Here is a 14,071-nt window from a genome sequence, read left to right as displayed (position 1 = left end):
TTGGTCAAATCTTTATCACACAAGTCTTGAAAAGCCCTTAGACCCAGGCCTCCAAGAGATTGGCCGAGCGAGATTTAAGGTCACCCAAATATTGATATATACCCTTAACACTTTTTGCTTGGGTTGATTTCTTTCAGGGCTCCAGTTTTTTTAGGGTTCCAGATATATACTTGTTTGTCTTGGCCAAATTTCTAGCCCTACCCCTTTAAAACGGTTTCCGCGCGGTCCTGGGATCTAGGCGCCTTCTCCCCGCAATTCGAGCCGAAATGGGCTGGGAGAGGGGAGGGGGGGAGGGGTAATGAAACAATCAAGACATAGACTTGTCTGTGGGACAGGAAAGGGCAATGAGAACCTAATCACTATTCAAGAACGACCATTTTCGCTTCAAATAAAGTACTACCGAGTTTTAAAAAAATAGAGATTTAATAATTCTTTTAAACAAACCAAAAATGGTATCTCTGTCAATATGATGTATAAGCTCGCCCATAGGGTGAATCACTATGCTGTTTCCTCAAAAATAGAGGGTTAAGGGTTTACACATCATTTTATAGTAATTTTGTTTTGGCAGGCGCGGATCCAGATAAAAATTCTGACCAGTTTACAAAAAGAAAAAAAGTTGATAACTGTCGCCACAATTAATAGAATGAATGCATACAGTTCATACTAACGCACTAAATTTTTGACATTTTGACCTCAGCAGGTACAAAAGGACCTGGATCCACGCCAGTTTGGATATTTCAAGCAAATATATACTAATTTAAAAATCCATGAGTCACAGGAGATGCCAAACAGCCAAATGGGCAAGGGAGAAGCTCTAACATTCACAACATTCTAAGGACCAAGGGAAAAAAATCATAAAAAATAAAAACAACAGATTGAAATGGGCAGTCTTAAAGAAAACAGAGACAAAAAAAGATTTCGCCCGTGGCCGTACCTACCTACTTTTAAATGGGGGGAGGGGGGGTCGATATCATTATCTTTTCTTAATAACCCTATAACCCTAAGCTATATAACTTCGATGGCAGTGAATTTTACACTCTCAATTGTAATTTTTTCAGCTTTTGATTTTCGCGTCTCTGTAATCAGGAGTAAAAGAAGTAAAAAGAGGCTGTCTATTTATAAGGGGGTTTCCCTTTCGCATTCTCTCCTTCAATATTTCAAGCGTGGGATCGATGAGAGATCCACAAAAACTCGTGTGAGGTTCCAGCGGCGAAGCCAGGATTTTTAACAGGAGGGGGCCCAAAAGGTAATGTTTCATACATTTACTGTATTGTTTGGCTGCTAAAAGGGGCCCCTAGGCCACCGCCTGGCTACGCCCCTGGATTCTTCAGGCTAGGGTTCATCTCCTACTCTTATGGTAGATCGCAGAGTAATTCGTGACCCACGGGAGACTCCTCCGAGTTGAATTTGGTTGCGGTAAAAAGATTCGACTCTCTAGAGTCAAATTACGCACGTGTATCTTTAGTGCAGCGACCCTAACACGTTACAGCCTCACACTAACTGAATGTTCCTGTCCTACTGACAAACTTCTTGCTTTAGTTTCATGATAAGTCGGAGGAAGTGACGTAGAGCTCACAACGTTCAAGCAACTTCCGGTACTTCCACTTTGCTCCTCGAGAATAGACGTAAAGCGAATCCTCGCCTTAGGCTCGTGGATCTCAGGCTCTGATTCGCTATCGTCCGACCACGTGTCAGTACAGGGAGTGGTACATACCACGTGGAATGAGTTGCCTTGCATCAACTCTCGATACGCTGGGTTGCGCAACGCACCGGAGGTTTTTCGTTTTGGCGGGAAATTTTCCCGCTTTTTTGCACCATCGCGCGCGCCGTGCGACTCCGACACAGGGTACCCAGGCGCAAATATTTTAACGTTGTGCACTTCCGAGGGTTGTGGTTCCTTTGAGATATTATTCAAGCCATGTTGACTTCTTGACTGTTCTAGATTTCGCATGTAGTACATAAATTCGCGCGGGCTTCTTGGGACGGCGAGTGATTCATGACTCTTGCAATGCGACTTTGGCGAGTCATTTAGTTGGCTACTCGTTCCACTCTCCCCTTCACTGGGGAATGACTTGCACAGGGGGTTATCGATCATGCCTATTGCGCTCCAGGGGGGGCTGCCTGTCATGGAATCCATAACTAGTAGGGGTGGGAGGTCTATAGTGGAATGTTGATGAGCGCTTGTCATTCGTCGACGTCTTTTCTGTTTCGGGGACGTTAAAGTCTCCTTTTCTTTTGCTCCTGTAGATGCAACAATGATCAGTACATGTGTCCAATATCCCACAAAGAGCCATACCCTCCTCCCCCGAAGGAACCGAAGGAAATTTCCATTTCTATTTATTTACCGTATAATTCTATGTTAAGCTCTAAAATCAGAGTAAGGGAAGGCAACAAAGCCAGGCACGTGTATCTCTGCTAAAAGTGCTACTAAAAAGAGGGTCATTTCTTAGAAAGATCGTCAGATACTATCCTTTCCACATGATACATATGACTGCGCACCTCTCCCCCTATGGGCCCTAAATAGGAGGTCATTTCGTATTGAAGGCTCGCCAGATAATATCCTTCCCACATGATACATATGACTGCGCACCTCTCCCCTATGGGCTCTAAATAGGAGGTCATTTCGTATTTTAAGGCTCGTCAGATAATATCCTTCCCATATGATTCCTAATACTGCCCCCACCCCACCCTCCCTCAGTCAATCCTGGGTACGCGCCTGATAGCAAAGCTCCTCTCCTAACCACAGCCAGCCCAGGAAAGCCGGAGAAAGGAATGTCTACCGTCTTAGCAAATACAAAGAAGTCTGCCACCCTCTCGTTTTCCCCCATATCTCTAGATGACAATTTTCTAGCCACGGCTATTGTTGTTGTTGTGTTATTATATTGTCAACTCACCGCATATCCTACAAATAAGAAGTACAAGAACCACAATAAACGCTAGCAGCACAGCACCCCCTCCGGCCAACAAACCAATTTCCAGCGAGGAGAGGTTATTTAGAAACATCTTGAGGGGGAAGAATTATTTCAAGCAAAAGTTGCACCTGTTGACGGAATAGCATCACATTGGTATCTATTTAAAACAGCCGATTTCTTTTAATTACTAACCTACAGGGGAAATAAAAATGGCTCTTGACGACTGAAAACTTCGTTATCGAATACTTGATTACAATTGATTGAAAGACTATGTACATAATTAATCACAAAAATACAACCAACCCGCCAATTTAGCAAATATCGCAGATCACGATCACGTTTTATAAATAGTTAATCACAGCTTCCTTTAAAGTGTCTATGTATGTGTATTCATTCGTCTTACCTTCTACCTAAAAAAAATTAAGCAATTTTATGTCGTAAAAGCACTACCGTATTTAAATGCGACAGGGAAATTTGTGAGACGACTTGACGTAACGTGACGTGATGAACGTGACGGACGTGACAGTGATCCCCAAGCCACACAATGTCCTTAAACATTAAATGTTGAAATCAATATTTTTACATTACTTATTTAAAAACATGTTGTATTGATAAAATTCCCCACTAACTTAGTTCGTTGTATTCAGATATAAATATGTTTTTTTACAAAACCCAATTTCGTCGGTTTCAGTAATAAATTCGGAGTCAAAATTGATTTTTATCAACCTTATAGAATATGTTTTGAATAAATATCAAACTTGCAAATCAAGCCAAGCTAAGCACCGAATCGGCATGACGATCATTCTAATGCTCGACAATCTGTTGTTTAACTGAGCGACTCTGGGAACACATCCAAGAGCGGGAACCTCTCGAAAGCGACCAAATTTGAAGACTTACTTATGTCGATGCTGCTTGTTTTCTTCAAAAATCACCTCCATAAATCAAACACATCTTCAATTACGGTTGTTCGTTACAATTGTACTTGTTTTTCCTTACTAGAAGACGTTGAACTCTCTCCATGAAAGATTAAGTGGTAGTGAAAAATACGACAACAATTTCTAAAAGGCTAAGTAAGATATGAACAATAAGCTAATCATCGTGGGAACCTATTATTTAGATAGCAAATGATTTGGTCATATAAGATAATAAATAAATAGCAAGTCTTAGTCTCTTTCGCCTAAGAGTCCAGAGAGTATGAATAACTTAAAACTGATACAGTTCATTTACCAGCGGTGTATAATACGGATAGCTTGATTAATCTCTGTGTAAGGAAGACAGACGTAAACTTCAATACTTACAGAAATAGGATTGAAGTCAGTTTGAGATAGCTAATCCCTTCAACTAAAACGACTGAAAGATAGCTTTAGCCCGGAAAACAAAGGCACCATCTGAAAATCAACTGTTTCGAGGCTGAGGAGCGAATGGCGTGTTTTTCACACTGGAGTTATTGTTTTCGTGCGAAGAAATATCGGTGAGTCAAAGACGCTTGGTTGTGCAAACAATTGGCATTGACTTATAAGGACGCTTCCGTGATTTAGATATATGTAAACAGGATCCACTATCTTTTGTACAAGACTATCCCGCTTTTGACCTTTAGCTTCGGGAACGATAACCATATGAATCGTGCAAAAGACTAGCTACGAAAGTAGTGTGATTTTATAGATTTCTAAGGGGATTCACTGCCCGGTACGTGCCGTACATGGTTTGGAAAAACATCATCAAACACCGCGGTATAAAATAAAATTAAATTGAGGGTGACTTGTAGTCTATAGATCACGATTTCATTTAGACAATTTAATTTAGAAGGATGAAATATTTAGACAATTGTGCTTTCGCACATACTCTCCTCTTACAGCAATACGGTGAAATTGTTTAGATTTTTTTGTTTAAATGTTGAAGGAAAAGACTTAATATATAGCTGAAATGTTTTCGAGACGGTACAAGGATTAATTTCTATAAGATAAATAATGCAATAATGTGTTGTTTCAATTTCGTTATCATTTCATAACTTCGATAACCATCAGAATGAACTCCACGCGTCCCACATGGACTAGGGTCGCTTTATCTTTTTAAGCGGAAATACCGCATATAATCACGGGTCTTTTTGTTCAGAAAGGATATCATTAACAGTCACTAATGAAAGCGTGCTTTAGAGAAAAAAAGATAAACTGGGTTATATCTTGTACTCTTGTATTAATGGGGTTATCTTGTACTTTGAGAAAAAGTGAGTTTTTTAAAAGCAAATGGACTTCCTTGGCATCGTTATTTAGTGTCCATATTAATGGGAGCTATTTCCAGTCATTTCATTTTCGAAGTGGAAACAATATCCGTAAAAGGGTTTAATGTTAAATGTTATTCCTAAGGGGATTCGGTCCTGTATTCCAGGTCATTTTTTTATCTCTTTCGATTTTGCTTTATATTTTTATTTTGAAATATTTGCCAACTGAGTTGGCATTGGACTGTCTATAATAAACGTGACTGTGACTCAGCGTCCAGAACAAACTTCACTCTCAGACAACAAACAACACTGTCAGCACCAAGAGGGACCTTCTAATGGGGAAGCATGTAACAAGGCGCGCAAAGAGTGAAAGCCTTCTGCGCAAATAAGTAATTCAGTAAAACGAGCCTTTGCGCACTTTCAGTAAATGAGCCTTTGCTCACCGTGAGAAACTATGAGCCTTTGGGCACCTTGAGAAAATGAGCCTTTGCGCACCTTTAGAAAATGAGACTTTGCGAACCTTTAGGAAATGAGCCTTTGCGCACCTTGAGAAAATGAGCCATTGCCCACCTTTAGTAAATGATCTTTTGCGGCGCACCTTCAGTAAATGAGCCTTTGCGCGCCTTCAGTAAGTGAGCCTTTGCGCACCGTGAGTAAGTAAGCCTTTGTGTGCCAGTCTTTGCACGGCTTCAGTAAATGAGTTTTGCACATAGCCTGAGATAGAAAGCCTTCAGTGTGATAGCGCATCTATCATCCATCCATGTAAATGGATACGACAACAACAACATAATGGTACCGTCTCATATGATCTTCGCTTGCAGATCATATCTTGAAAGGGGACAAGATATTGACACTTATTGTCTGATGAATGATTAATAAACTGAGTATGTAGATCCCTAATTGAATTTCAAAAAACCAATATGATCGTGTGTAGCCATCTAAAAACATGTCCTTTACAATACATCGCTGTCCATATATTCATTTAGTTATAATAATGATCTTCTTTTCGTAATTATGAACAAATACGGACGCAAATAAACAGCATATTGCAAGACCACAATGACCACAATCGGGAGGGATTAGAAAACCTTGGTGAGTCATCGCAGGAGGCTCATCAAACTTAGTTTTCTTTTTACGGGTCATTAGTAGCATCGCAAAGATTCCTGGGTAACCGCAAACTCGGCAAGAGGTTATTGGGGTTGAATTCATTTCTCTATAAACTTGAAATTCAAACTTCTCGGTGAACCAAGAATGAAAAACTCTTAGGAATCTGGACACTGCAGAGTTTATGGAATTTACAGCTTAAACTGAACTTTCTTGAACTCCTAATGGAATTTCCCGTCCTCCGAGTGTTCGAAGAATCCGGACTAGAATGTGTGAGGTGTGACACTATATACGAAATTTGAAACAAATAAATGTACCCAAAAAAAAAACCCGCAAACACTTCTGAATGCTCGGTATCCGCTCTGAAGGGTTTGAAAGATAATACTTGTGTACTACTGCGAAAGCTTGAAAAAAGATATCCTTTATACGCCCCTCGAAAACAGGCTCTAAACTGTTTACCAAAGTATATATGATCTCATAAAGTATACAAAAAATCCGTTTGTGACGGGGCATTATCAGAGTAAAGTAGCCCTCAAAGTGAAATATACTTTCAAATCTGATCGTCTTTTAGTTTACATCTCTACAAAGGAAGGATGTGCAATTCATATAAAATTATGCGAATGAGTAATTGGACCGCGACTCCAAGTAACTTCCTTCCTTCATTTAAAACGCATTTTTGACAAATTCCGTAATGCTCACGTGAGTCTCGTTGCAAAAATGTCTTATTTTCTATCCAAAAAAACTATTTGATTATAAGCGAGTTAGTCCATATATAACAGCATTGTCATTTTATTTGTGGCTTTCTCTCTTGCAGGGATGATGAATGGATTAGCCTTATATAAGGTATCATCCGCCCACGCTTGCTTCCTTCTGAGCAAAACTAAACACCATAAGAAGGGTGAGGCTCTATACCATATGTAATTACGACATGATACGATATACTTATGATGGTAGTTGCTATCTAATACTACATGTCCGGCAACGTTTCTAATTGAAAGTTAATGAACCAAAAGTCCAAAAAGTATCAGAATTACACAATATTAATAATTTGATATCGTCGTGTCGTGTAATTTGATATCGTCGTGTCAAAGACTCCCGAATTAGCGAAATTCGATTATTGATAACAGTAATAGCCTTATCCTAATCTGAGAAGATGGATACGATCCCCCCCAGCGACTTAGTCTGCGAAGATGGATACGATCCCGGCCATCGACAGTTAGACGTGTTTCGAGTTGATATATATACCCCTCCTAGAATCGCTTTTGTCGCAACTTCCCAACTTTACCTTTCTTGTGTTTGCTATTGATACAGAAGTACCCCAAAGGAGCCCCAACTGAACCAAGTGTTTTTATTGTTTAAAGGCACCCTTAGAATAGAGGTATACATTTAGGCATTTAGGATCCGAGTTTGAAATGCTTTTAAACCAGTTTAATCAATGTAGCAATAGTAAGAGGTATTGGTAGTGAAAACAACATCCCCTCCCGAGACTCCTGAACCTAAATATCACAACCTTATAATAATCCAGGGAAGATAACAGATTAGAAAATTATTCCAATGATAAGTTGTACTCGTGCCAAGTTGATCAATTAGATATGCATGAGTAAGACTTCTAACAGACTACTCCCGCTAAATACAAACTTTCTAATTGTATCCAACTCGTCCATTATAACACTCGTAATCATAACTTTGCGCGATTCACCTTACCTATAGTCGGCGCCGAGCACACTTTCAAGATGACACAAGTACTGAATCCTCAGAAAGCCAAACCTCCAATTTCTTGGCTCAAAAACTCTCCCGACACATGGAGAAGACGCAAAGTCCCTGGATTTCTCTGTGAATTGCCCGAGGTCAGCAGAGAGTATTGGATTATCAAGGCTCGGTTCCGTCACTTGAGGGTCACCATTTCACACCTCCCTTCCGCTTCAAAAACAAAGGCGCGTGCCCCCAGCCTTCCGGGGTGAGACCGCCGACCGGAAATCGCGGGAACGAGGACAAAAAGAGCCCTTGAATTAATGAGGAGCAAACAGGAAAGTCAACCAATGCTATGCGTTTTTATTCTCAACATTGTAAACAATTTGAATACTGCAAGTATCTGGTTTGAAAAGAGAAGTATCTAAGGAAAGTTTCGAGGGCCTGAAGAATGCGAGTTTTAAGTTACAGTGAAAATAGAAGGCCTAATAATGTTTGGAATATTGCTTTAGATGCCCATAGGCCTCGTATTAAAAAACATTTTTGGAAGTTAAAGAATTTCAGGGGAAATGCTTGAAACACAGGACGGCTAAACTTCCGAGCTTGAACAATTAAACCCAGGAGTACTGTTTACATCATGGGTGATCGAACACAGTAGTGAGTGGGTTGAAAAAACAGGGACCCCATGGTGTCACAATAATTATGATTCCATATATAGCAAAGTGATCAATCGCATATGGCAGTGACTGACAAACCCAAACAACATGCTCAAACCGGAAACAGTCGGCTTGATTCAATCATTTTGATATACTCGAGTCCGGCGCTTTTTTTGTGAGGGGTACCATATGGTGTGCAGTATGATAAATGCCGATTCGCGTTACCAATGAAAAAGAAAGTTTAGAAATAAGCCGCCATCAGTTTAGATATTTTACTCTTGTCGTGCGCACAAATAATCTTGCTTGAAATTCTCTTTCACTTTGAGTTATGCTGAAAGTTCGGGTCACTGTACGTTTTACATTTTACCGTATTTATTGAAAAAGAAAAAAAGGTCTAGAAATTTGTGCAAAAATTGCTGTTCGCGAAAGTATCATCTCACCAGTATTTTAATGATACTACAATTATCTTGCACCAATGTCTTTTTTAAGCCCCGCCTTGGAATACAAATAACTAGTATCCTCTGATAAACAAGTGGTTTTCAAAAACCCCTAAAATACTATACACTGTAATGTTTTTGTTCCATTTTGTTCTGGCTTAACTATTACACATTAACAATTTTGTTGCACGGTGTTTTGAAAACCACTCTTCTCGCGCTCCTGTATTCTATTTATTATTTACACTATGTAGGGCGACAGTTCTGAAAAACGCAAGACTAGTTCCAGTACCGTTGTTTGTTTTGAAATGGCGGCTTTTTACCGGCGAACTGTCACATTTTGGCGAATGCTAAGAAAACTAGACCAAACCTAAGGCTATAATTTTCTTTATTACTCCCTCATTATTTAATGCTGTACAGTTAGTCAAATCAGCGACTGAATTCAGCCTTTCGTACCTCCTCGAACGATTCAACACTGAGATTTTGTTTGTTTTCGCCAGAACACGCGCATGCGCATACGTTATTCAGCGCTGTCATGTAGGGCTGGGTGGGGGACGTCCTTGGGAAAGGGCGGGTTCGGAACTGGCATGGGGTAGGACAAAACGGGTTCTTATTCCAATGTCTAAAAGAGTATATACATTATTTATAAATAACGACTCCTTAAAAGTACGTAAAAGGTCGTTTCGTTCACTAAACAAATTTAATCCGCACAGATTCGAACACCACGAAGTCGGTTGTTCTTTCGGTACCGTGCTTTAAATTAATCTGACTTCGAAAGGTAAACTGTATGGTTTCCTGACGACTCGAGTCTAGCGAGTCATTAGGCAACCATTGATGAGTACCATTAGGCAACCGGTTGGGTCGGCTGTCTAGTGGACGGTTTTCTAACGACTCGATTTCCTAACAACCGAATACCTAAGAAAACTTTGCCAGTTTATGAAAAGGAGCTGGTAAAACTTTCGACATTCTGGTAGCAATCTCGACAACTTGGGTAAATTTTTTATTACATACTTATAACATACGCAAATGAATGTATAATTTCTATTATTTCTATTTATTAACAACACGTTCTATGGCCACACTGAATGGCTACGCACTGTCTGAATCATCTTTCTCATAGTCCAACTCCACGTCTATGTCCTCCCCATAGACACTACGCAAGACGTCCAGTAACCTCGACTGGATATATTCAACCTGATAAACGGGAGTGTACTCATCATAGGATGACCTGAAAAAGATATTAATTATATCTAAAGTCCCCTTCACAGGCAAGAAGCCCTAGTGGTGCCGCATACAAACCACAGACCGTGGAGGCAAATAAAATAGAAACGAAATTTGTGAAGAAAAACGCTGGGCGTTCACGTGCACTTTGGACCGGTAGAGTATGGCTGATGCCATACTAGCAATGTTTAGAGGGGAGGGTGGGGAGGGTGGTGGTTTCCCTGCACCTGCACATGCAAACATGACTGGGAGGCCTAAAAGAGCTAAAATTTCAACATAAAAGCATAACACTTTTCAAACATGACAAAAAATGATGATTTTTTTTATATAATTCTTTTATTTTAGTTTGCAAAGATCAGCCCTCATCTTCGGGTACCCAGGGAATCGAGGTAAGCACATCTAGTCGCAAGGATGAAGCGGCGCAGGGGGGAGGGGATGGCAGAGAAGAAAAGGGAGGGATGATCAGTCCCCCACCCCTACGGAATTTTTTTTTCATAATGTGTGGTCATTTAAAGTAAGATGTGAATGTACGAGTTACACCCATGTCTCATACCTTGCCGTTGTGACCATCGTAGGGCGTGGTATCCCCATGATAACAGTTTTAACCGTCTGCATGAGTTGGTCAATCTCAGGCTTGGAGCTGATGTGTTGTGGCAAGTCAATCGCCATCCCAGCAGAGTGTAACTTAAAGATCAAACTCAAGATTACAAACGAGCACATGTACAGTAAAGCACATACAGCAGATACCATAGCAGATAGCAGGGCAAACTTAGGGGACCGTGTCACGGGGTCCTGTGATATGCACCTGCCATTTGAGTGATAAGTGATATTTTTTATATTTTTCTAAGCTACTGTAGCTGTACATCAGTAAAATCAGGGGGAAATACAATACTAGATTATCGCAAGTCCTATTTCTAGAATATGCAAACATTTGTGATCCCTGATTCATAACTACACAAGGGTTAACAAGAGTATGTACATGATGGAAGCATTCTTGAGATCCTTTATATTTACAAATCACTTTTCAAAAATCCAGGGACTGTGTGTGTTACTATTCGACTATGTATTGCTATCCTACTGTACAATACTATTGTTTGTACTCACTAGTTTTAAATCTGCATTGCTGTCGCGTTTTTGTACTTGCTTAATCAGTTCAGACAGCTGCTTGTTCCTTGATAAGCATTTTGCTTCCAGAGCACCTTCCTCAATATCTACCCCAGCATGGCAAAAAGACGACTCTATACAGCTTAACTGATCTTGCCTTGACTTTATACAAATTTCAAGGTCCTGCAGAAAAACACAATGTAATAATATTAAGAGATTACTTTATTCTGCTTAATTTTCACACATACATCAATTCATAATTTTAATCTCCCTCCAACCCCCCCCCCCCCCCCCCACAACGGCCAAAGGTCCACTTTTGGTTCTCAATAGACATGCTGGTATTTGTAGACAAAACTATTAAGCATCAGCTAGATCTGGTATGTAGCCAAATCCGACAATAAACGTCCCGAGATACTGCAAAGGCATGGTCAGATTTTTATCAGGGAATTCCTTTCACACCCCCCTGGAAATATTAGGTCCACTTTTTCGAATTTCGCACCCCCCAAGAAAAATCCTGGGTACGGGTGTGAATTCAATCTTGATTTTATACCAAAAACATCAACAAAGTTAACATGACAATCATAGCTAAAAATTTCAATAAATTCAATTCAATTATTAAAGAAGATAGATACATGATAAATAAAAGGTAATAATTTGTTTTCTTGGTTTAAAATATTTGAAATTTTAGATATTTCACCATGAATAGTTACTTACTGCTTTAGAACTGGTCTTTGGTGGAGTGAATACATAGATATCTTGAAGAGTCTGAAATTCCTCCTGGAACATTCATGTACAATTATTAAACATCATATTTCCCTTCTCATTTAGAATCCTGTACGTTATGAACCCTCAAAGGACCAGTCCCAGATCCAAAAAAAGTTCAGCCTGTTTATAAAAAACCTGAACACTTTCGCCTCAAAAGAATGAAGACATGCAGATTTACCACTTGTGCCATTTTGACACCTGTTTACGAAGACAGGTGTAAACAGATCTGGATCCATGTCTGAGGACTAAAGCAAACACAAACAACAACAAGCTAACACAAACAACAACAAGCTAACACAAACAACAACAACTTACAGTAGCATGCTCAGTGGCATAATCGCAGCTTTGTTAGTATGCATTTTTTTCACCAAAAACAAAATTATGGCTTTCATTAGTGCTTATTCATTTCTAAGCAATTGCAAATGCCAGGAATATTACCAAGATTTTTCCAAAAGCATGAGCCGCACATCAACTTTTAGACTTTACCTCTGTGAATAAGTCTTTGAAAGGATTTGATGTGGAGAAGAAATCCATATCAATGTCCAAGATATACGGCTTTTCCTGACTTAAAACTTCTGATAACTTCAAAACCAATTCATTTACACAGACTTTTTCGGTTACACCCTCAGCTGTCTCTTGTAATCTAGTGAAATAGTTTTGAGAATCATTTTTTACTTGTTCAGTTAAAGCACTGCTGTGTTGACATGTTGTTGCAGGCTTCAAGTCATTTGACAAGCCAGCTGTCGCAGACTTCAATACTTCTTTGTAAGTATCAGTTTGTTCTTTAGCAGGAATTTTTATCGCCTCAAGTATTTGTTTTAATTCTGCTGTAAGAATGACTAACTCTACTTGTTTGACATTTTCTAGTTCTTCCATAGGAGCATAAAGAAGTTCCTCTAGAAAATAATCCTCAGTAGAAGTGACCCTGAAATGGAAGAAATTATCATTACTCTACAGCAATAAAATAATGACATAACATACAATTATTGAAATTACCTAAGGGGAATAGCCAGGGTCTGGTATAAACTACATAGAATAAAATATAAAGTATAAATTAACCATAGATTGACTCATCTTTAAATAACAATAATGGAAAGCAATAAAACAATGGCAGGATGGCTAAAAATAGTATTACAGTACTAGCCTATTAATACTGGTGCTATGTGAAGGCCTTGTGGTGCTGTGAATCAGCCCTTTGCAACACACCTCAACACAGCACGATATGGGAGAGGAGGCTTAAAGGTTACGATGTATCACTTTAAATTACAAAGAATACATGGAAAAGGGAAGAAAAGGGCTAAAGCCCCCAAAGTATTCCGCCTACCTGAGATAAACCCCTAAAGTATTTAACTTACCTAAGAAATCCCGATTCTCTGTGTTTTCCAACACAGAATGTCATCCTTTCTCGTGTCATCTGATCACACCAGGACGGCTTTATCCACACGACACGATCAATATGACCAGCATAAACAGCAGGTAATATCCAGTCGGCGATACTTAGAGCCTCCATTAGCTCCGAGGGGTTAAATACAAGAGACGCGGAGAGTCTGGGAGGAATCGTCATGTCAGGATGAGAATCAAAGTGAATAAGTGTTGTACCGCTATATGGCAAATATCTCCCCGCAATCGCACGATATATATGGAACAGGACCTCGTCATGGTTTTCGCATATCTTAACAGGTAACCTGCTGTATTTTCGTGGCTCAGTCTTTAGTCTTTTAGTAGCGCACGGAGGTTCTTTCTTCTCGTCGGCGTCCGCCATTTTTACATAATAAGGCCCGGTCACCAAGTACCACAGGTAAACCAAATTGTGGGAAATACTGTGTGGTAAAAGAAGACGGTGGGAACTTCTGAAAAAAAGTTATATATCCAATCTTTTCTGCAGGGACGAACAAGCCTTTTTGACTCTTGCCCGCGTCTAGTTGGAAATTTGCAATCCGAAGAGTCGAATTTATACTTTTCTTGTGC

The 14,071-nt window shown here is 39.7% G+C and overlaps 2 protein-coding genes and 1 long non-coding RNA gene across 8 annotated transcripts; 1 reads left to right on the top strand and 2 right to left on the bottom strand.

Annotated features, from left to right (window-relative positions):
* Positions 1 to 404: 404 nt before the first annotated feature.
* LOC116614378 lies at positions 405 to 8,161 on the bottom strand. 5 transcript variants are annotated; one of them, XM_048721043.1, is made up of 3 exons: positions 7,934 to 8,161; positions 2,895 to 3,040; positions 405 to 2,241 (listed from the first exon to the last, which is right to left on the bottom strand). In XM_048721043.1, exons 2-3 carry the CDS (start codon positions 3,001 to 3,003, stop codon positions 1,484 to 1,486), a joined length of 867 nt encoding a protein of 288 aa, XP_048577000.1. In that variant the 5' UTR covers positions 3,004 to 3,040; positions 7,934 to 8,161; the 3' UTR covers positions 405 to 1,483. The 5 variants fall into 5 exon arrangements, with proteins under 5 accessions (XP_048577000.1, XP_032231197.1, XP_032231198.1 ...); XM_032375306.2 differs by having other exon boundaries at positions 7,939 to 8,161; XM_032375307.2 differs by lacking the exon at positions 7,934 to 8,161 and adding an exon at positions 4,211 to 4,339.
* LOC116614379 lies at positions 4,263 to 13,231 on the top strand. Of its 2 annotated transcripts, XR_004294496.2 has the most exons (5): positions 4,263 to 4,383; positions 7,049 to 7,132; positions 10,580 to 10,623; positions 12,820 to 12,868; positions 12,971 to 13,231. It is a non-coding gene; the product is annotated as an uncharacterized LOC116614379 (long non-coding RNA). The 2 variants fall into 2 exon arrangements; XR_004294497.2 differs by lacking the exons at positions 12,820 to 12,868; positions 12,971 to 13,231 and adding an exon at positions 10,810 to 11,352.
* Positions 10,001 to 13,890, bottom strand: LOC5506876 (UPF0489 protein C5orf22 homolog). The gene is made up of 6 exons (XM_001627491.3): positions 13,459 to 13,890; positions 12,590 to 13,028; positions 12,053 to 12,115; positions 11,339 to 11,521; positions 10,788 to 10,918; positions 10,001 to 10,241 (listed from the first exon to the last, which is right to left on the bottom strand). Exons 1-6 carry the CDS (start codon positions 13,863 to 13,865, stop codon positions 10,103 to 10,105), a joined length of 1,362 nt encoding a protein of 453 aa, XP_001627541.3. The 5' UTR covers positions 13,866 to 13,890; the 3' UTR covers positions 10,001 to 10,102.
* Positions 13,891 to 14,071: the final 181 nt, after the last annotated feature.

Source organism: Nematostella vectensis, chromosome 13, assembly GCF_932526225.1.
Source record: "Nematostella vectensis chromosome 13, jaNemVect1.1, whole genome shotgun sequence".
Taxonomy (NCBI): domain Eukaryota; kingdom Metazoa; phylum Cnidaria; class Anthozoa; order Actiniaria; family Edwardsiidae; genus Nematostella; species Nematostella vectensis.
This window is presented reverse-complemented; position numbering and strand designations above follow the sequence as displayed.

What these genes read in the sequence shown, in the direction of transcription:
- LOC116614378 (XM_048721043.1), bottom strand. Translation starts at nt 3,003, where the DNA reads ATGTTTCTAAATAACCTCTCCTCGCTGGAAATTGGTTTGTTGGCCGGA. An exon ending in TCTTATTTGTAGGATATGCG is followed by an intron (nt 2,242 to 2,894) that starts GTGAGTTGACAA and finishes TTGCATCTACAG; the next exon opens with GAGCAAAAGAAAAGGAGACT.
- LOC5506876 (XM_001627491.3), bottom strand. Translation starts at nt 13,865, where the DNA reads ATGGCGGACGCCGACGAGAAGAAAGAACCTCCGTGCGCTACTAAAAGA. An exon ending in AGAGAATCGGGATTTCTTAG is followed by an intron (nt 13,029 to 13,458) that starts GTAAGTTAAATA and finishes CTTCCATTTCAG; the next exon opens with GGTCACTTCTACTGAGGATT. An exon ending in CAAAGACCAGTTCTAAAGCA is followed by an intron (nt 11,522 to 12,052) that starts GTAAGTAACTAT and finishes GTTTTTCTGCAG; the next exon opens with GACCTTGAAATTTGTATAAA.